The 21,551-nt window shown below is 43.2% G+C and overlaps 1 protein-coding gene across 1 annotated transcript in view; it reads right to left on the bottom strand.

The window, feature by feature from the left end:
* PCP4 (Purkinje cell protein 4) overlaps positions 1-16,757 on the bottom strand; it is a 53,976-nt gene extending 37,219 nt beyond the window's left edge. Inside the window, exon 1 of the mRNA XM_074572863.1 lies at positions 16,641-16,757. Within this exon, the coding sequence (XP_074428964.1) occupies positions 16,641-16,649 (9 nt within the window). The 5' untranslated portion in view covers positions 16,650-16,757. The remainder of the gene's footprint in view (positions 1-16,640) is intronic.
* Between the last annotated feature and the right edge of the window lie 4,794 nt (positions 16,758-21,551).

The following is a 21,551-nucleotide window of genomic DNA, read 5'->3' as shown; positions in this document are numbered from 1 at the left end:
TCAGTTATGCTTCCAATTAGCACCTCAGTGTTAGGCATTGTAGCCAGGTGTTGACTACAGAATTTTGAGGGGCAGAGGGGTTGTTCGGTTTTTGATGAGCCACAGAAAGCCCAAGATCAGGGACATGAAACTGCCAGAAAGTTCTCTGACAAATGTGCCTTTACAGTAATAACATTATTCTGCCACTTCATCTGAGTGCAGGACCAACAAGGCACAGCAGGCTGCATCCCAGTAAAGCAGTGGCTGTATATTTTCAAAAGTATATTGTTTCTACATCAAAGAATGAAAGAGCATCCAAGGGTAGAGTTAAGAGAATAGAAACAGCAGAAAGTTTGTAAAGTGAACAGCAGGAAGAGTCTGTATAGACTTGACTCAGGACAAAAAATTTCATTGACACATGTGAAATGTTATTAGGATGTTTGTACTCATTGACAAGAGGAACAGCAGTGAAGTCTGTGCGTATCCTAAGCTTTTCTTCAGCGTTGTTCCGCTACCAGATCCATCCCTGACAAGAAGCATTACATGTGTGACAGAAGGAAACACATGTTGATACAACGCAGCACAAAAGTGGCTGTGGGTCAGCCAGCTGTGTGCCAAGCAAGCCTTTATTCTGCATCACCATCTGTTCTCCATACAAAGTTTTCTCTGTAAGAGATAAATTGAATCAAACCAAACTATTTCATAAGGGCCTTTTTTATAGCCTTCTGCCTTAATTAGAGAGTTCAGCTGCTTTAGCCTTAAAATGAAGAGCACTGAAAAACACATTTTTCAAATGTATAAAGTTTATAATCTTTCTGCAAATAAAAGTGTCACTGTAAATATCTGCTAAAGGACCTTTTATGTTTTCCAAGTAAGGAAAGCTTCTTAGTCAACAGCAGAATGATCAGGAGATACAGCAATTTCTGCCTGCTGTTTTTCAGGACTAAATACCTCCTATACAGTTCCTCAAATTAAGACAATTAGGGCTGACTTTATCCAGGAACAACGCAAGAAATAAAGTTCTTACAGGCTGATCTTTACTTAGTGTTGGTTGATCTTTGAAGATACTGAGAATTTTAGACTACTGAAGCCCCAGTTGAGGTTCATTAGACTACAGGCATAGGTAGATGCCAAAGCGTACTTAGTATGTAAGGATTACTGCCTGAAGGCTCATAGTACATTTTTTAGTTTCATCTAGGTGGATTTTTGAGGACATTACATTAGCATGCACACTTCCTACAAACGAAAAAATGAATTTGAGAGATCTGGATTGAAAACACAGAACAGCAGACTATCAAATGTGGAACCAACATACTTCATAGTCTCCTTTTACAGGTACCTCCTGTCCAGGCACATTATATTCAACTCCCCTGATTCTAAAAGCCCAGAAATTTCTATGCTTTTTAACACCAAGTATAAATTTGCTATCAAAAAAACCCAGAAAGACAACATACTCACTTTAAAAGCAATCAGTGGGCACTGAAGGAAACATTAAGTATTGACAGTAGATCAATACATTATGCATACATGCCACTTGAAAATAATTATGTGATGAGGTGATACCCTGAGCTCACTGAAATCAATGGGAATTCTGCAATTGCTTTTCTTTCACACTCTAACAAAGAACACAAGCTGTGTGTCAGAAACTAAATGAAGATTCAAAATTTAAGTAGGAGCAAGAACAAAGCAGCTATGACCTGTGAGGAGTGAATACACTCTGCCGAATTTGGGATTTCAATGTGATTAGTTAGGTTAAACTCTTCTTTACCAGAGACTTCTGTTTCAGTATGTTTGACAACCTCTTTCTAATGTCATGTATTGACTTGAAACTCTAGCACTCAGCATTTCACATATTTAAGTGTGAAAAACATTACTCTTAACTACAACACAGTAAATAATTTGGTAATAAGAAGGACAAAATATATTACCATGTTTAAGATAAAGAGTAGGAAAAATGATGCTGCTGTGACAGAAAGATTTCTGTTTACTGAAGCTGCAAGGGATACCTGGCCTCTAAATAATGGGAATGGAATTTTAGCACCACTGTTATTTTTTGGCATTATATATCAAAAAGCATGAAGATGAACAGCTGGAGAGACAAAGTGTACTGCTGAAGAGCACAAGTGCTGCCATTTTACTCGTTCTCTCCTATTGTAAGTCTCAAAACTGGTCTGCAATACAGTCAGATGGTAAATCCCAAAACAACTTCTGCGACATAGAGGTTCACTGACATCAGTAAGAGCTAGTCACCTAAAGAACATCTGCAGACAGAACTTAATACTCCCAGAGAGAAGCTTGAATATAGTACTGAAAATTGCATTAGAAGCTACACAAGTAAACTTCCCTCACTAGTCTATTTGTGCCTCCTTTACAAGTTCCTCCACTTTTTTTTTTCCTACATTTTTATAGACATGGTACTGAGTATTTATGAGATTAAAGTGTCTTTCAAAGCCCACATATAAGGTACTTGCATCAGGTACAGAACATCTAGCCAAAATTTTGTCTGAATGATGGGTAAATCTGATAATGTGTCTGTTACTTCTGTCTCACACATCATCTTAAGAAATCAAGACCACATTTTCTGGGCACTTGACAGAAAGGAGAAATATTTACGAGCCCATTCCTGGTTATGACCAAGCTTACATTTCTGGTAGAAATAGCTTTCTGGAAACTACCACTTTTCCTTGGCTGCTCTCACCCTAGAATCTCAGTTCTTTAGGATATGGCCTCTACTCTTGCCTACATAGCACCTTCTCTGCATGCTCCTTTACACAAAGGGAATTTTCTACAGCCAGTTTTCTGGCTGTCTTGCGTTGGCAGGGCAGGGTAATATTGCCAGAGCAAGAGTGCCAGAATCCATCTTTCAATACTGGCTGTCAAAACTAAACGATCCCTGGCACTCTGATGATTTCTTTAATTATCTTCATGGGTCAAGCAGTGTTCTACTTGACTAGCTCTTGATTGTCCTTAATTTTATTAAGGCTCTCCTATAGCTATTTTAATAAATTAAAACTCCACAGGTGGGCTGAGATGAGCTGATGGGATTCAAACTGCAGTGGCTAAAAGTTGGCACGGTGACCAGCACTGGTTTTCTATGACTTTCATAGTCACTGAAGGCACATGCTTATGTACACACATGCACACTGTCATCCTAGAAACCACAGTGATATTTGTCAGAAATTAACAACAAGGCTGCGGATAACTATAGATTATTTTCCTTCTAGACCCTGTGGACCAGTGCCTGGCTCTTGCTATTGCAATGATCTGGGGAAGATACAATGTCTCCGCAATTCTCTTCATCTTTCTATAAAGGACACAACCTGGATCTCAGCATTCATATCCTTGCATCTTTGACAGTCATTTACACTGGTGCAAATTAAATCTCAAACACAGAAGGAAAGCACTGTATTCAAGGTGTAGCCGTCCATACAAACCGCAGCCTGTATGAATTGCTGACAGTTTACCAGGTTCACTGTTGATGTACTGGTTTCTCCAGGAAGGAGGACATGCAGGTGTAGGTACTGTTTACTCAGGGTGAACCCACAACGCCCACAAGACAGCACAGGGAGGCAAGCTGGTGGAATGCACTGGCCCTCCTGTTGATCCATCGGACTACCAGGCACAGAAAAAGCAATGGGAACCAAAGGAATAACCCTGATGCTGGGGCTTCTCAGAGCAGTTGAAAGACAGTTGCAGTCCCTGGTCCTGGGTTATTTTGTTTCTAAATGTCATTGTCCATGTAAAATACACATTTTATTGACACGTCTATGCAAAATGCATACTCTACCACACAGAGAGAGTGCATTAATCACAGGGTTGCTCACAGAGTTAGGGCATTTGAGAGGTTGTTCACTTCCCTCCACATAGAGCTTTTGGCTCGAGCTAAGTCCTCAGAACCGGCAGTTCTGAGTGTACACAGAGCTTCGGTACCCAGCACACTTCCAGGTTAAATAAGGAGGCACATGATGGAAATGGGCAGAGAGAATCAGTCTGGGATACAAGAACTGACTTAGAACGCCATTTTAATATATTCCAATAGCACGGAGAAGAACTTTCACTGTGCCCCACTTTTGCCAGTGCTGGGCTGTAATTTATAAATCAGCACAGTGAGAACCTGCTGATTTTGTATTCAGATCCAATATAATGTTCTAAACAGAATATTTACACCGACACCAAATGTAATCAACATAATTAGCACAAACAGTAGCTTGCTTAATATTTAGGTTATTAGCATATTTTGAATTAAAACATTATTAAGCAGATATTTCTCCAAAGACATTGTAATCACTTTTTTTCTGAGGCAGGGATTAATGGAATCTTTGAAGTTAATTTTGAAAGCAGCTGCAAGAATGTATTTCCCAAATCCTGTTAATTACCATGCCAGCCATGAGAAGTAATCCCCCTTTTCTGCAGGAAATGGAGGATTTGATCCTGCAAGGCTTATTTACAGGGGTAACTCATATGTGGACAAGTAATTGTCTTCAACTCAGCAGAATTACTTGCATGAGTAGAGTTGGAACCTCAATGTGGTATTGTGTAATTTCTCTAAACTGCATGTTAGGTTTTGTTTAGCAAAGGGCAGAGAGGGTAAAATCAACTACACAATAAGCCTTCTTCACACCACTTGCCAAAAAATTACCTCAGCTCTCATTTGGACACGGATGATACAGCCCGTATCCTAATTACACTGGAAATTGGTAAAGAGAAAACATCAAGGTGACCCAAGAGGAATACTTCAATTACATAAAAATTGATCAAGCTAGATGGCATAAGTGAAGTGACTGAGGTTCTGAAGGTGGTCTCTTCCTTTCTCCTATTATTTCTTATCTATTGGTAGCATCAGCTGCAGAAAGGGCACTTTTGGGCAGGAAACCTGCCTTAAGAGCTCCTACTTCCCAGTCTAGCCCTATCCAGCCGCACATTCCATTCCCCAAGGCCTTGTTTGTTTGGATACAATTGTTTGCAAGGTCATACAAAAAATGGGAGCACTAAACTTATTGAAGTTAAAAATAACTCTTCAGCAGAGCTGTGTTGAAAACAATCACTGGAAATGATCCAGCTGAAAGACATAGTTTAATTGTTTCTGTTGATCACTTCAGTAATGTAGTTGATATCTCTGATCCACAGGGCAAGGGAACAGGCAACAAACAATACCATGCAACACTGAAATTTTGTTCTGGGAACTGAAAATCAGAGCAAGTCAGAGCTTTATACCACAAAACATAGCATGCTGTATCTTCCTGTGATGCTGCATTACCTCCTAACAATCTTTACTCTGCAACAGGTCAAAACATGGAGCAACACAGGTACATCTACACAGCCTCAATTGTAAGCCTTGGCCACCGGTGCAGGCAATACTGATAGTTAATGGCAACTGACTGTCATCTGATAAGGAGCAAAACAGAACCTTGGGAATCTTGGAAAAGCATTTGGATTGACACAGTATCTTTGCTATCCTTTAATATTAGCATCGCCAGGCAGGAAGAGTGCCCTTAGTCAATTAAGGGGTCAGGGTCCTTGCCTAGGCATAATATAACTGATTATGGATGGTGTTTTTGTAACAAATGCTTATTTTATATTTCATTCTTCCGAACCCTTCTGAAGTTTAGGGTAATTTAATTTGCTGAGCTACAAACTCAGCTGTAATTGAGTTAGAGGCTGTCTTCAAGGGACAGCTTGGGTTATTAATGGCAAAAGTCTGCACTGACAAATTGCTTCATATCTGATCATATTGACTATCATTATTAAAACAAGCTGCTTCTCCCCAGACTGCAAAAATTCTGGCTTTTTTTCCTCTCTTCATTTTTTTTATTTCCAGTTGTACAATTAAAATTTGTTCTCAGTTTCTTTCTATTTCCCTACATATTTCAGAGGTATTATTACACTCAATTAGACTGCACTAGTAACTGGCCAGCCAGCTTTTAAAAAGGTATTAATTACGGTAGTTTCAAGTTGCCATGCAAAGGAACTTTCTGCTTTCACCCTAGGGCAATGCCTTCTGATTTTCCAGACAACGTCAAGACGAAGCTGCAAGGATATTTATGCATCACTTACTCTGCTCCTCAAACCCCCAGGCAGCCAGCCTGGTCACGGATAGCAACTCTGAGCAGCCCCAGAGCCATCTGCAGTTATGACAGTAACTTCTTTAGGGCTATTCCAGTAGCAGGGGAATCACTGGACTGAGAGCATGCTGCAGCCTTGGCAACGCACCCTGCCCAGGGGCTGCACAGAGGGATGACGCAAACCTGTTATCTCTGGCTCTGTGCCACAAGGCGATTCATGCAAGGGGAACCCTGAATTGGCGGATGAAGCTGCCTCAAAATGTGGCCTCGCTTGACAGAGGATTTGTCCCACATTGTTCAAATCGGTATCAGAACTGACCCGCTGAGGCTTAGGGGGAGCTGCTGTGTTCAGAGTGATGCAGTTCACAGCAAAGCTGTCTTGGTACGCTATGAGTCTGAACAGCAGCCAAGCGATCAGAAACAACCCTTCCATACTATAAAGGAAAATGGACAGGGTGATGCACAAGGTCACCTTGATTGCCAGGAATCAGGGACAACAATCAAATACGCTCACATACAGCAAGCAGAAAAGCCAGGTCACTCTGTCCGAGAGCTGGCCAAAAATAAAGGTTTACTCAAATCAGGAGCTCCCAGGACCCCGCAAGTTGCTCCAGTGAAATTGATGCTGCCATCAGCTTCATTGTTAATAGCAGCAGAGAAAAAAGCAATTTTCACTGAGCAGCTGCAGGTAGTTCCCAGGGTCCCTGGCCCCAGGACAGACCCACTAGGCTACCTACCCTAAGACTAAATGCTCTACAGTTTCTGCAGTGCCCTAGCCATGGAATAAGTCCAGGGGATATGTGGTCAGGCAGATTCAGCAAAAGCCCCCCCCATATTGTTTCAAACACACTCCCTCCACAGAACTGTGTTTTCCAATTCAAATTCAGTGAAAACTTGCAAGTTTCTCCACTCCAAGTGGTCATCAGTCATTCCTTCTGTCTTCGGTCTCCCATTATGTATCAGGCTCCATTCTGCACTTTCTGCCTTACATATGAAGTGAAAGAAATTTTTACCCACCTAGACATTTTCACCTTATTCACATAGGAATGTGGCAAACCATTATTCAATGCCATTAAAAAGGACCCTATGTGCTGTTCTCCTCCAGAAAACAGTCATGCATTCATTTTGATAATATTCTAACATACCCATCCCACGACTTGACAGAAAAAATAGGTTACTCAGAAGTTTCATGCAGAAAGCAGACAATAACATTCACTTCAATCCAGCTGTGTGTTGCCTGACACACTGCAGTCAGACAAAAACATCTATTAAAGGCTTACATGGCATGACCACAAAAGCTATTGCTAGAATTCAGATAATTTGAAACTTGGGGTTGGTTTTTTTTTTTCAGTTTACAACATTAATGCTAGGTCCTTTGCTACCAATGTTTCAGCATCTTCAGATCCATCCCATAAGTCCAGTTGCAGTGGAAATGCACCAAGCTTTTAGTTCAAGCAAAGAACACAAGGCAGCGTTCAGTATAAAACCCCTGTGAAACAAGGAGAGGGTCTCCTGTAATCTTATTTGAGATGTTCATTCAACTTGGCCTTGATGTTAGTGCTGTCCAGTAGCTTGCAAAATATGCTGAAGGAAAGAAGTGATAGCTTGCCAAGTCTGACTGGCAAACTAGGATTGGCACAGAGCTGGCCTGCCTTAGGCATTTGGCTGTCCCGCTTAAACTGCGGCACATGTGTGCTGGCCCATGCATTTTAAAGTCTGCCAAGCCAACAACGTGTTTGCTCTCTTTTCCAGTGGTAAATGTGTATCTGACAGATCTGAGTGGAACAGTGATATATAGGAAGCAGCTATGAAGCCACATGTCTTATTTTTCTACCATGTCATCTTCAGAAAGCTGCCTGCCTAGCCATCCCCTCTTGCCTAGCATGCTCTTCTCATTCCTACCAAGTTAATGCTTCTGATTTGTAGCAGTTTCAAGCTTCTGTCTCCCTTTTACCTCACATTTTACTAATATATGTTTGGAATTCAAGGAACCAGATTTTGATGTTATTCAGATTCTTTTCCTGAACACCACATAGTGTGTAATAAAATACATTCTTCATAAATAAAATACATTCTCCAGAGTATTCAAATTAGCGTTAAAATTATGTGCTTAAGAAGTCAACATCCAGACTATTCAGTATCTTAAAACAAAGTAATTTAATTCTGGGGATTTGAAAGAAAAGCATGTTTTCTACAAGAGAAAAGGAGAGACAGCAAGAATCCCATTGCTTGAAACATCCAAGCTAGGGTATGAAAAGGCCCAGAATTCAAATGAAAGAGATGCTAGTGATTTTTATGAGAATTATTTTTCAGCCTCTGTACCTCTCCCCTACAGCCCCACCCAAACTTGGACTTTAGCATTTTCAGATGTGTTTTCACATTTAGCTAGGCATTACATGCTGGTTCATCACAGGCAGGCTTCTCTTTCACCAGATTATGCTGCATCTGTCTGATGGAAGTCTGCACTCACCTGGTTTGGAATTGTTTGGTTCCTTTTGAAGGAAAGTCCACCTTGGACATCCAAAGCTCAACTCCCACATCCCATTCCCTCTGATCAACCCAAACTCATCCTACCGCCTATTGAGGGCTTCACTGAAACACACAGCTTCTTAGTAGGCAGGCAAAGGTATAGTAGTCATGTGGGTAATGGCACCAGTCAGGACAAATCAGTTGAATATATCTGGCTTAGAAATAGCAACTCGCTAAAGCCAAATTATCTGGGGTAAAGTGCTACAATGTCTATAAAAACATCCCCACAAATCACTGGTCTTCCTTTGCATCCCAAGTGTTATTAGGAAATGGTCCAATATCACCAAAATTCAAGAAATCGAAAATGTCTTCAGATCTATTCAGCTTTTCATCATCTGCTTAGTTACCCGCTTGCACTAATTTAGGAGTTAGTTATGATCTTGACAGCCTTTTCCTTGAAATATATCATTTCCTGTAGTCAGAATGCTGCCAAGTACTATTTCAATGACTGGTAATCCCTCTAGCGTTAGATTCATAAAGAACGAAGCATCACCAAAGCAGTTTGTCAGCCAGGTGCCCTGACCAGTGGTACTTGTTGGGTAACAAGGCTTACTTTGCAGGTCACAGAAGACAGAGACACAAAGCATCCATGGGCATTAGCAATGGGTACTGTCTGCTTTCCAGCACTCTGCCCAGTGATTCTGAAAACTGTGCAGATCCCTAGTTTCCTTGAAAGTTCTCCTCCACCCCTTACAAAACTAAGACACTTTCTGTGAAAAACTGCTTCTTGTGCAATGCTACTAGTTCTTACCCGAGATGCTGACTTAACAGGACTGTTCCAGCAGCCTCACTGATTAGCTCTAGAAGAGCCTGCTAACTCATGTTATGCTAAAGCTTGTTAATCCTGACAAGGAGTTGTCCCGTTTCCAGGGATAGCCCTAGTCAGCGCTAGCTTAGGCATTTCTGGACGGTGCTCCATCATTCCCAGAAAAGGTGCACCTAAAATCCCTACAAATACATCTCCACCAGTATGTACAGCTAGCCAGGATCCCTACAGGTCCCTTCTTCACTTTCAGGACACTCGTATTGTGCTGCGATACAACACAACCTTCCCTTGCCTAAGTGCACAGCAGTGCATGCCCCTTCCAAATTTAAACCACTATAACGTGAACATTTGTTTCAAGTTTTTCTGTTTCTACTATTGCAGTTTTCTAGTCCTGCTGGCACAACCTGGCAGCTGGCTCCAACAGCACAGCTAGAATCAAACCTGCCAGCCAAGGAGCAGCAAACAAGGCTGGCAACAGAACAGCTCAGACCTTTCTGTCAGGCATTTGGACACTAAGAATATGTTAAAGACACTAAATATACACTTGCTTGCATTTTTCCATAGTTATAGCTCTGTCTCTCCACACATCAGAAAATCTGAAGCCCTCATACCTGGTGCCATCCTTCTCACCAGCTTGCTGTCTCAGTCCAGGTATCTTTGAAGTCTCCAAAGGCAGACAAGGACATCACCTTTCACAGTTCATTGCTTTTTTTTTTACCTCTCCTTTTTCTCCTTTTGTTTCTTACTTTCAGCTTTAACAAAAAAAATCTCTAACATCATTCTGTCTACTGTCAGTACTCAGAGTATCAGCTGCACCACAGTTTCAGGTCATGTTTCATGCACTATATACTAAGGTGATAATGTAAGAACATTCAGTGTCTGTAAAATAATACTTTTCTCTAAGAGGAAAGACAGTTCAGCTGTAACTAATATTCAAGGCATGTAGGCAGACAATTTTCATTTCTTCTGACTAAACTTGTGCTTCCTCCTCCAAATTCCATGTTACTGCATAAATAAGTCTATATCCCACTTGGTATGAATTGATCAGGTGACATAGCACCAGCCAAAGACCTGGCCTATGTAACATTTGCCCAATTCACCTCTAAGTAGACTAGTCTGGTCTCAGAGAAAGCAGACATGGAGAGCAGGGGTAAATTGTGACCTCAAATCCTGTCATTAATAATAAGTTCCACAGTTGCAACTCTTCTGCAGCTGCTTACTCTGAGCTTATTCCATCAAGATTGCCATCCATTTTCCTATTAGGAGAAAGGTAGCCTATATAGTCTGTCTCTTCCATCTCTTTCCATAAGAGAAACAAATACTGATTTTCTTAATTAAAACTAGAGGAAGAAGAGGAAAAAAATGATTTGTTAGTTATGATTTGATCTAGTTTCTACTTATCCACGATGTCTTTTTTTTAATTCAGAAACTCAACATCCAAACAACTGAAGGAAAAGAAAAAGAACACCTTTTCTTAGAAAAAGGGAGAATGTACGTTATTCATCTTGATTAGAAGATCCTATGCCGTATAGAGAATAAAGCATTATACAGCTCACTGAATTTAAGGCTCTGTTGCAACAGACAGGCTGAAGACAGGCATAGCTTTCCTCTGATGTACGCAGCTGCCTTCTCCCAGTTCTCTTCAGCCAAGAAGTAGGTGTCTCATGATTTACATACCCAGTGCCTAGGCCTAGCCGCTCTATTACAAGTTCTTCTGTAGCAAAGATACAGAGAAGAGGTAAAATGTAAACACTGAGGCACATTTTCCAAGTCATCCCTAAAAAAAGGGAAGACAGACAATGGCAAATAGTGGCCTGGAAAACAAATATTTTATTCAAATCAATAAACAAACACCCAAACACCTTTGAAAGGGCCACCACTGTTCCAGCTGAAGTTAACTGCTACTATACACCACATTTCATCATAAGCATGACCTAGTTAACGCAGAAGCTGTTGAAAGATGACACTCAAACTTGCCAATGCATTACAAATCCGGGACATTGGACTAGAAACTAATGTGCTTTTGCAGCCTGAAATGATATTCTATTATCAAATCAAGTACTGCAGTATGAAGGTTGGAGTTTTCCTGTTTTACAAAGGCAGGAGGTTTTGCTTCAAGTTACTCTTTTACAGGGAACATGGTGTCTGAGGCATATTACTAAAGTGTTGTGTTGGCATTCTATACATTGCAAGAAAACTAGTGTGCTTCTCCCTAAACAGTATGTCTGCCAGTTTCCCCAAATTAGGAAGTGATGTTGGAAATTGATCTAAGTGCTATTTTAGAAGATGCTTGATCCCACTGAAACCACACTGATGGAAGGAGTAGGCAAAGTGACAGATCTAAAACTTATTGTTCTCCCTCCTCCCTCCTCTTTTGAGCTGCAATTTACCACTCAGTAATAAATAGATGTGAGTTAAAATTAAAAACTGATGCTCATGTGCCTTATCTGTCCCACCCCCACCCTATAACAGCAGCAGAATTTCCTCCTCCACCCTGCCATGTTCTTGCTGCACTTTTTACATCTATACAGTTTTGTACCTGTTGTGGGTATAACCTCAGTGAGGCCAGTAGTTAACAGCTGGGGGTCATGGCAGTATCTGAAAAATGCATCCAGAAGGGCCCCCTAAGACCACCATCTGGCTCAGATACCTCCAGGACCACAAGCTCCATACAAGAGCACAGGAATGCCTTTAAACAAACATGGCATGTTTTCCCCCTATAAACACCAGCTCCTTGATTTAGTGCTATCAATCAGCATTATTGGCATAGTATCCTCCCTTCAGTGTTTAAATAAATTTGATTCGAAGACCCTAAATACCATTTCAGCAGAACAGATTTAACTGAACTCAGGAAAGCAACCCATGAAAGAATCAGTTTTCCCATTTAACTATCTGAAGCAGTTACAGTTTCAGGCAGAAGCCTCCACGCATGTAATGTTTCACAACTGGCCATGCCTCCCTCCTTTTCTAACAGCCTCCTGGTGACCACACTTGTCCAGAGTGATAGAAACATGTTCCAGGTTCTCCCTCGACCTGAAGAGAAGCTGATAGATACCCTCCATTACTCTGACAGCTTAGGGGTATGCCCAAACCACCAGGCCATGTGGTGCTACCAGTTTTGAAAATAGCCATTAGCAGAGATTGCCTTGGTAATTAGTGTTACCTCCCTCCACCCCAACTGGTGAAGGTCAAATTTCAAAGTCTTTGACCTTAGCATTAGGCTATGTCACCTGGCCAATGAAGCTTCCATCTTTGAGTTGGCTGCTTAAGTCCTCTCACTGAAGGTGAGCTGAACTCCAAAACAGATTCAGAATTATCTGAGCTCCAAAACAAAGATTCAGTACTCCAGGCTGCAGAGGAGAGCTGTCTGCAACTCATCCCACATGAATGCCCTGCACACCCCTGTTACAGGTCACAGGAGCACCCTTCATGGTCATTTTGAAGATGGACACAACATAGAGTTGCTGTAGGATTCAAGAGCCCAGAAGTAACATAACGCAAAGGGAAAGAGCTTGCTGTAGCTCAAGGAAGAAACAAGACCTGATGTTCTTTGTATTCAAAGCCCAACAAAAATACCCTCTACATTTATGCAGAGATCAAGATCCCAGTTCTTAGCTCCCCAACTAAGAGACCTACACACTCTACAGAGTCAAGCCCATGACGGCTCTCCTCTTCTGTCTTAGGAACTTCATGTGCCTGGTTGTTTGACACCTGTTTCAAAAGGAAAGCTAGCATATTCTTGCTAGGTAGCTAGGCTGCTCCTCAAATATAAAGAGCTCCTGGCTCAAATCCTGCCTTAGGTGCTGCGCATCAGCACCCTGGCAGTCAGTACAGAGCTTCACTTGCATTGTGTAAGGCTCTTCCAATGCAAGTTCTTAAATCACAGGTGCCTCAGGCATGTGGGCTGATTAGGTAGATTTCCTGAATGGCTCTCCCAAAGTCAGTCACCTAAAAGCATGTTAAAGCTGAATTCCTCCCCTACCCCAGCAATACCACTTCAATATCAAAAGGACAATTTAATATCAAAAGGAAATAAATACATCCAACAAGGCAATCTCTGCTAATGCTATTTTAAACTGCAACTCCTTACAAATGCACTTCATCCCCAAACCACTGGAACAGGATCCAGGACAGTAACACCATACTACCTAAGTGTGCCCCTTCCCAAGTCCAGACGTGATTCCTGATGACAGGCAGAATCATTCACAGGAAGCAAGAGTGGCAGTGACCACTGTAAAAATGTTTGTGGGATGAAATGCTTCTTGTGAAATGCTTCATGCCAGGAGAATACTGTCACCATGACCAGACATCATCTACAACATGTCAGATAATTAAAGAACTGATAAGAGGACAGTATTCCCTGCGGTGAATCAAGTTTATGCCAGTTGTGAGTCTAGAGGCTCACTGGTAAAACTGCTGTCTGTGAACAGTGATTTGGCATTGGTCTATAAGCCCATCACCCAAGATTACTTCCTCCATTTCATCCCATGTGACCAGAGATCTTTAATGGAAGAAGGGCTGCATCTCACAGGGGCTAACTGACAGTACCTGATATTTTCCAGCATGGCCCTTCTCTCTAGACTCATTAAAAAAATAACAGAACACACCTAGAGACCTAAAGAAAAGGCTTTTCAGTCATTTGAGGACGAGATTTTCAAAGCTACTTCAACACCTAAAAATGCATTTCAGTATATAGTGATGTTCCTGAGGAGTTCCCCATTCAGCTAAGTGATCTATCTGCCTAAGTGATCAAAGCCTCCAAGCAGCAGGAAGCACTCACCATATTATGCAATGCTACCAGGTACACTCTTTTACCTCAAGTTCCCTATAACTAGTTACAGGACCAGACTTCTGCCCAGCAGACGGAGCATCTTAAACACATTTTCAGACAAACATTGCAGAGTAAGAAGTGTAGGGTTTTTCTGTAGAAAAGTTCTTTATCCTTCCTGAAAAAAAAATGTTAGCTGCTAGAAAATAGAAAAGTACTATAGTCAGATGAACGGCTGCTTCCTGTTCAGCTTTCTCCACCAGGAGACTGGTAATCATGGCCCATAAACAGGAAATAAATTAATTTTGCTTGAAGCAGTAAAATATGAATCCATACAAAGTCTCAGGAAATAACTTGATGGATATGAAAGCTCTCTTCAGAGATTTCTGTAACGACGTTTCAAGCTCCACTCAAATCCCGGCAATTGTTAACATAAAGCAAAAAGCCTTCCCACCCTCCCAACACCATTCTATTTGGGATAATCTTTTGATGGCTCTAGATGAGCTTCTTTTCAATCACCCTGTCCTCAGATTTTCTAGCAGATTAAAACAAAGAAAATAAAAATATTTTTCAGTTACAGCACTACAAGTGAAATCCACCAAGACCCCCGTCCAAATACAGCAAACAGATGTCTAAGGAGCTTGCTTTCTGATAATCTTTTTTGCCTCATTTTTTAACAACAGTCTTTTGCAGTGAGGTGGTTTGGGGTGGTCCAGTTGCTTCCATTCGCATTTTGGGAAAAGAATCATCTCTTGATTAATAGCTGATAGGCAAGTAACAGCAAGGAAGCTTTTCTTCATTGGTGCTGCGAGTGACAAACTGATCAATATCATCACTTGAATGACAGTAGCACCAAAGACATTGAGTGCAGTGCTAAGTGTCATATGTACAGGGCTTAGTGCTGCACCAGGAAAAAGACACCATTTCCACCTGTGGGGGTTTGCTAGGAATACTGTTTCATGAGACTCAAGGAAACATATTATGAATAGAGAACCCCTAGGCTGGTATTAGGGATGATCTTGGTGTTTGTTGGGACTTTTAAAATCCACAAGGCACGCAATCTAATTTAAACTATGAAGGAATAATTACTGAGCAAATACAATCCAACACAGGACTATCAGAAGAGTGCCTTGCACAGTTACAGTAAGTACAGCAGTATCACCCAATCATTACTCCTCACCAGAAGATTTTTCCCCAAACACTATCTTTAAGCAGCAGAATAGCAGTGCTGCATCTTACCAAACACTTCGGCTAGCCTGGGTGACAAAGGGACAGTGACTACAAAAAAACCCACACCACATGAACTCTATCTGGTTGATACAAATACAGGCAGCGGCTGAAAAGAAGTCACAAAGAGCCTGGTGCATTACACCTAGACTGACCAGCCTCTGGAAGCAGCAGAAAAGCACAATGAGGATTTCCTCTGCTTCCCCCATTTAGCCTGGCCTGCAAGCCAAGATGTAAGCTTCTCCTCCTAAATCCCTGAACCAGAGACCATGCTACTGCGCTACTCTGTCTCAGGTTTACACCTCATGTAAAGATACAGCAGAGTAACACCCGCACAACAGCTAGTCAGAACTTACTTGGTGTCACTCTTAATTTTACTCTTGCTGCTAAGAAAGGAATACCCATTTGTTAATGAAGCAGCAAGTCTTTTATAACAGAAAATAGCCTCCAAAAATAGGTGCTGGTTAAGGCGCAATTACAGGTATCCCTACTGATTCCTACAGAAAGGGTTACACTAGCGAATGTGGGATCTGCTGGCTGAACCTCCCCAGCATTTGACTGACTACACTGCCAAGTAGTCATCCTGCCTGATGACACTTTTAATAACAAAAATACTAGTTTGCCCCAGAGAACTTTTCCACTAAAAAAAACAAAACAAACAAAAAAACAAAACAAAAAAATACAAGCCAAAGTTTTCAGCTTATTTATTTATAAGGGTACAAGTGATCATTACATGCTTGGCACTATTTACATTTTTTCCTTAATTGTAATCCTTCCCATGACACTATTTATAAAGTTTACATCAGCATCCAACTACAAATAGGGCATTTTTTTCCATGAGCTCTAGCAGACAACTTCCATGCAACTTACTAAATCCTTCTTTCTGCACAGGAAAGCATTACATACATCTTTAAATTATTAGGGTTTCTTTTATCTAAATGATTCTACACTGGTGCACATGGTCCTCCAAAGGGTAAAACATCACCTTGTTTTATGCTTTGAAGGAGCATGCACACCTGTGGAGACCTGTTCATCAGGAGACAGGGTTTATATTTGACGCTATGTATTTCAGACTCCCCACGCAGCAAGGAGACACCCCTCACTCAGATCCACCAGCTCTGCCGGGAAGCACAGCAGAGCCTCAGCGGGCTCCCAGGGCGGGAAGCACCCACCCCTCGCCACCCGCCCTCCGGAAGGGGACGGTTACGGTCAACGCCAAGCGCTGCCCACCCTCCAGGGCCGCTTTCCGAGGGGCTGTGGCGGTTGCCCGCGCCCCAACGGCCGTTCGCCCGCCCCAACGGCCGCTCACCTCGCTCATGTCGCGCGGCAGCGGCAACCCGGCTCGCAGCAACCCGCCCGGCACAGCGCTCCCGCCCGCCGCCACGCGCCGCCCGTTAAGAAGCGGCGCCCCGCGCCCGGCCCGGCTCGCGCCAGCCAATCAGCGCCGCGCCCGCGATGAGCCCCCTCCACCCGCCCCGCTCCCCCATCCGAGAGGGCGCGGCGCCCCCTGGCGGCGGCGGTGGCGGCGGCGGCTGAGGCCGTGGCTGAGGCGCGGCGGCGTGTGCCCGGGCCCCGGGGGCGTCCCTGTTCCCTCAGGGGAAACCCGCCCCTGCGTCCTCCTCCTCCTCCTCGGCCGAGCGGGCCTGGAGCAGAACCTGCCTTAGGAACTACTGGGTCCAGAGCCCCGCTGCACGCTCGTCCGCGGCAAATAGTGTTTAGAAGCACCGGGAGCGCTGCTTTCCCCACAGGCCCCGCAACCAGCAGCGCTCCCCGTAACAAGCAGCGCTCCCCTTCTTTTTTTTTTTTTTTTTTTTTGGTGGGGGAGGGGGAATCCTGGAGCATCCCTGCAGAGAAAAGGGACCGTCACCAAGGTCGCAACTGCTACTTCAGCCTGGGAGCTGTGGACGGAGTCCGATGCCCTGGTCGGGGTGGGAGCGGCCCTGAAAATGGTGTGTGCTGGGGGTAGCCTGAAAATGCGAATTAATGCTTACAGATGGCATTAAATAGTCAAAGTTTTGCTGCTGTCTTTACCGCCTGGCTTTGTTCTTTGTTACTGAGGAGCTCAGCAAGTCATAATGTGAGTCTCACAGCCATTTCTGTTGAAATACATAGCATGTCTTCATCAGCTGCTTTTGCAGGTATATGGAAGAGAGTACTTCTGATAATTTTCCTAAACAAGCAACTAGAACAAAACTTTGGGAAGTGTGCTGTTATACTCCAACATCCATCTTTTGATGGAGCACAATTACTATATTTGGCAATACACGTTCAGATGCTCTGACTCATGTATCTGTGGAGAAATATAGATTCAATTTGCTCTGGGAATGCATTTAACTCCCTCAAATTTTTATCAAATCAATAAAAAGGTTAATGCGTTATTTTGGAGAGCCTGAGAAACTTGCCAAACCTTTCCACTTCCAGGGACTACCTTGCAGCAGCCTCTTCATCAATACCTATGTTTGGCTCCAATCTCAATAGAGACGGTGAAATAAAGTTTGTGAGATGTTTCTGGAAACCACCTTTCCCCTTTGAGTTGCAGAGGCACAGGCACTGCAGCACAGTGACAGTCAGGTGAAGACCCTGGTGACTGGAAAAAGGGAAGCATCACACCCGTTTTTAAAACGGGTAAAAAGGAAGATCCTGGGAATTACAGACCAGTCAGCCTCATGTCTGTGCCCTGCAAGACCAGGGAGCAAATCTTCCTGGAAGATATCAAAACATATGGAAGACATGGAGGTGATGACAGCCAACATAGGTTCACCAAGGGCAAATTGTGCCTGAATCATCTAGTGACCTCCTACGGTGGATTTGCTGCATCAGTGGACAAGGGAAGAGCTATGGATGTCATCTACCTAGACTTCTGTATGGCCTTTGATATGGTCCCCCACAACATTCTTGCTGTTAAGTTGGAGAAATATGGGTTGAATGAGTGGACTGTTAGATGGATAAGGAATTGCTTGAAGGGCCGCATCCAATGAGTTACAGTCAATGGCTCAGTGTCTGAGTCAAAACCACTAATGAGTGGTGTTCCTCAAGGGTCCGTACTGGGACCAGTACTATTTATATCTTCATCAATATCATAGACAGTAGGATTGAGGGCACCCTCAGCAAGTCTGCAGATGACAGCAAGCTGAGTGGTGCAATTGATTCACTAGAGGAATGGGATGCCATCCTGAGGGACCTGGACACGCTCAAGAAGTGGGCCCATGTGGACTTCATGAGGTTCAACAAGGCTGAGTATGGGGTCTTGCACCTGGGTCGGGGCAAACCCTGGTATCAATACGGGCTGCGGGATGAAGGGATTGAGAGCAGCCCTGCCGAGAAGGACTTGGGGGTACTGGTGAATGAAAAGCTGGACATGAGCAGGCAATGTGTACTTGCAGCCCAGAAAGCCAACCACGTCCTGGGCTGCATCAAAAGCAGCGTGGCCAGCAGGTCAAGGGACGTGATTCTGGCCCTCTGCTCCGGTCTGGTGAGACCCCACCTAGAGTACTGCATCCAGCTCTGGGGTCCTCAGCATAAGACAGGAAAGACATGGACTTTTCTGACTGAGTCCAGAGGAGGGCCGCAAAAGTGGTCAAAGGGATGGAATACCTCTCCTATGAGGACAAGTTGAGAAAGTTGGGGTTGTTCAAACTGGAGAAGAAATACTCCAGGGAGACCTTATTATGGCCTTTCAATACTTAAAGGGGGCTTACAAGAAAGATGTAGAGAGCCATTTTACCAGGGCCCACACAGGGCTGTGGATATGGGGGTGACAAACTGGGGCAGGGATTGGTAGCAGGAGGGTGGTAGATGTGTGGTTTGCCTCCTGCTTCTTTCAGGGTGCTAGGAAAACGGAGGAAGTTGGGGGCACGATTGGAAGATGGGCACTGCAGTCCGCAGCCGGAGAGGGAGGTAAATTGCCTCTGAAGAAGAAAGTGCTACCTTTTATTTTTCTTGATTTCTCTGATTGGCAAAACCTAACCTGCCTACCTTTGTGAATCCATCCATAAGCATTTACTTGGACTGATAAACATCTTATTGTATCAGCTCAGAAAGTTGCTGGCCTGACTTCTGGGAAGGAATAAAATGCTAAATTGTGATTTATCCTTGCTCTGGAGAAACTTGCTGGCTCCCAACAAGGTAAGAGAGGCACAGTTCTCGGTCACTGATGTGATGACTGGTCTGAGCCAACCGCTAGGACTTTCACGGCCTTGATTTTCAGTGAGAATATCTGGGATCTCAGTCTTGCGGGGAAGTAGAGCAGTGGACAGCAGTATGTGAACCCGTGCAGTATTGATCCAGCAGCAGGAGGAGGACTTTCATTTGCCCTGTTAAATACCATGGCATATTTGCAGTTTGTGACATGATTCAGCTAGTATTTGATCTTTAACCTGAGCCAGTGTCGTGTTTGCAGATACGCATAGTTCCTTTAAAAAACAGTTCACAGCATGAGGTGGTTGGAGAAGAATCACCTCACCAAATGCACGGATGCATGATTTTTAGGTATAGGTTAAGGATGAATCCTGCCATTCACAAGTGGGGATCACAACACTGCAGGGACTCTACTTTTTATTAATTTGAAGCCTGAACAGATACAGAGGTTATCTTTTCTTCTTTTTTTTTTTTTTTTGAGGCTTCCCCAGGTTACTAGTGATAAAAAAAGAGCGGAAAGACCCCACTTAAATTATCATCTTTCATCCTCTTTTATTATGGTGATATTCCCAGGACTTCCACCAGCATCTGTCATTTTTTACAGTTTACATTAATTGTCCCAGCTCTTGTTGTGAGTAGACCAAGTGGGCAATAAGCATAGTAAGAGTTCATTGCATGAGTAGCAGTTTGTTCTGCAGCTTCAGGAGTGTCAGTACAGTGTAAGAACCTGAACTAAATATGATGAAGTTCAGCCCTTGAAGAAGCTTTTGTATTACGTGATGACATTTTCCAGTGAAAAGGATTGTGCATACATTGCATTAGTATTCATGTTCTGTGCCATCAGTCTGTCAGCTTATGGGTACAAGGAACAATGCTAACACAAATTAATTATTAAAGGAGCATTTCTGACGAAAGGGCTCACAATCACATGGTAAGTGATACAGACCACTGAGAGAAAAATCTTTTCAGTTCCCATTGCCATTGATAGGAGTCCTATTGGTCTCACGTCAGCATTAAAATAAATGTGTCAAATTCAAGCAGCAAATCTCATGGTGGTAATTCAGGCCGTACTCCACTATGCACAGAGAAGCATGTTTGCAGAGAAGGCTCTTTGCACTAGATTCAGTAGGGGAACATATAATGCTTTTATTTTCTGACCTGTTTTTGAGGAGTTCACAGCTTCCGAGGGAGGGCACCCTGGAAAGCACACTCAACTGCGTCTGGGGAAGCCCAGAGGCCCCATGGCACTCAGCCCCGTCCCCTTACTGCAGCCCCCACCCGGTGCGGGACATCCCTGCAGTCCCAGTTCAGTACCTGTGCACAGGATTGATGTGAGCTGACATTTTGAGGAATGACCTGCCCAAATTAGCTAGTGGGGAAAGTGGAGGAGGGTGAAAATCCCTCCCTCCTCAGGGCCCTGTGTTAAATTTGAGTTCATGGCCAGGTGCCACTCTTTTCAAACACAGCACCAGGCATGGTCTCTTCTTCCACAACAATGATACTGATGGTGATGGCAGTGCCTTCCATGCAATGACTCACTGCTCTAAGGACGACTTGCATATATTGCAGCATGCAATCACAGGATAAGATGCATAAGCTGCCCTCAGACAGGTTCCTGAGTGAGCAGAGGACTCCCTCCTCCCCAGTGAAAGCCCTTGACCTTCAGAGATGCATCTGTTCTCTCTCTCCCTCTGAACAAATATTGTTCCCTGCCTCACAGGTTTGCAATTCATATGCTGGAGAAAACTTCCACAGCCAACCAAAGCAATCTAGGTATAAACTGTGGGCTGAAATGTTATGTGGCTCTCCTGCTTCTTAGTGTGGACCTACTGAACTTAATAGCTCTTGAACAAACAGACACACAGATATGTCCTAATCTTGGGTACAACATGAGCTCTGACATTTTAATTTATGAGCCAGATTAGTTTGACATATCTTGGCTTCTGGAAATGCAGCAGCAACTGGAATTTTTCAGAAGGCTTTTAGAATAAAGCTAACCTTAATATTTATTTTATTTATATTGTGTCATTTATGCTGTCTGATGGCATCAAGTTTTAGTTTTGAGGTACCCCTTTGCTGGCAG

This window comes from Larus michahellis, chromosome 1 (genome assembly GCF_964199755.1).
Source record: "Larus michahellis chromosome 1, bLarMic1.1, whole genome shotgun sequence".
NCBI classification, from domain to species: Eukaryota; Metazoa; Chordata; class Aves; order Charadriiformes; family Laridae; genus Larus; species Larus michahellis.
This window is presented reverse-complemented; position numbering and strand designations above follow the sequence as displayed.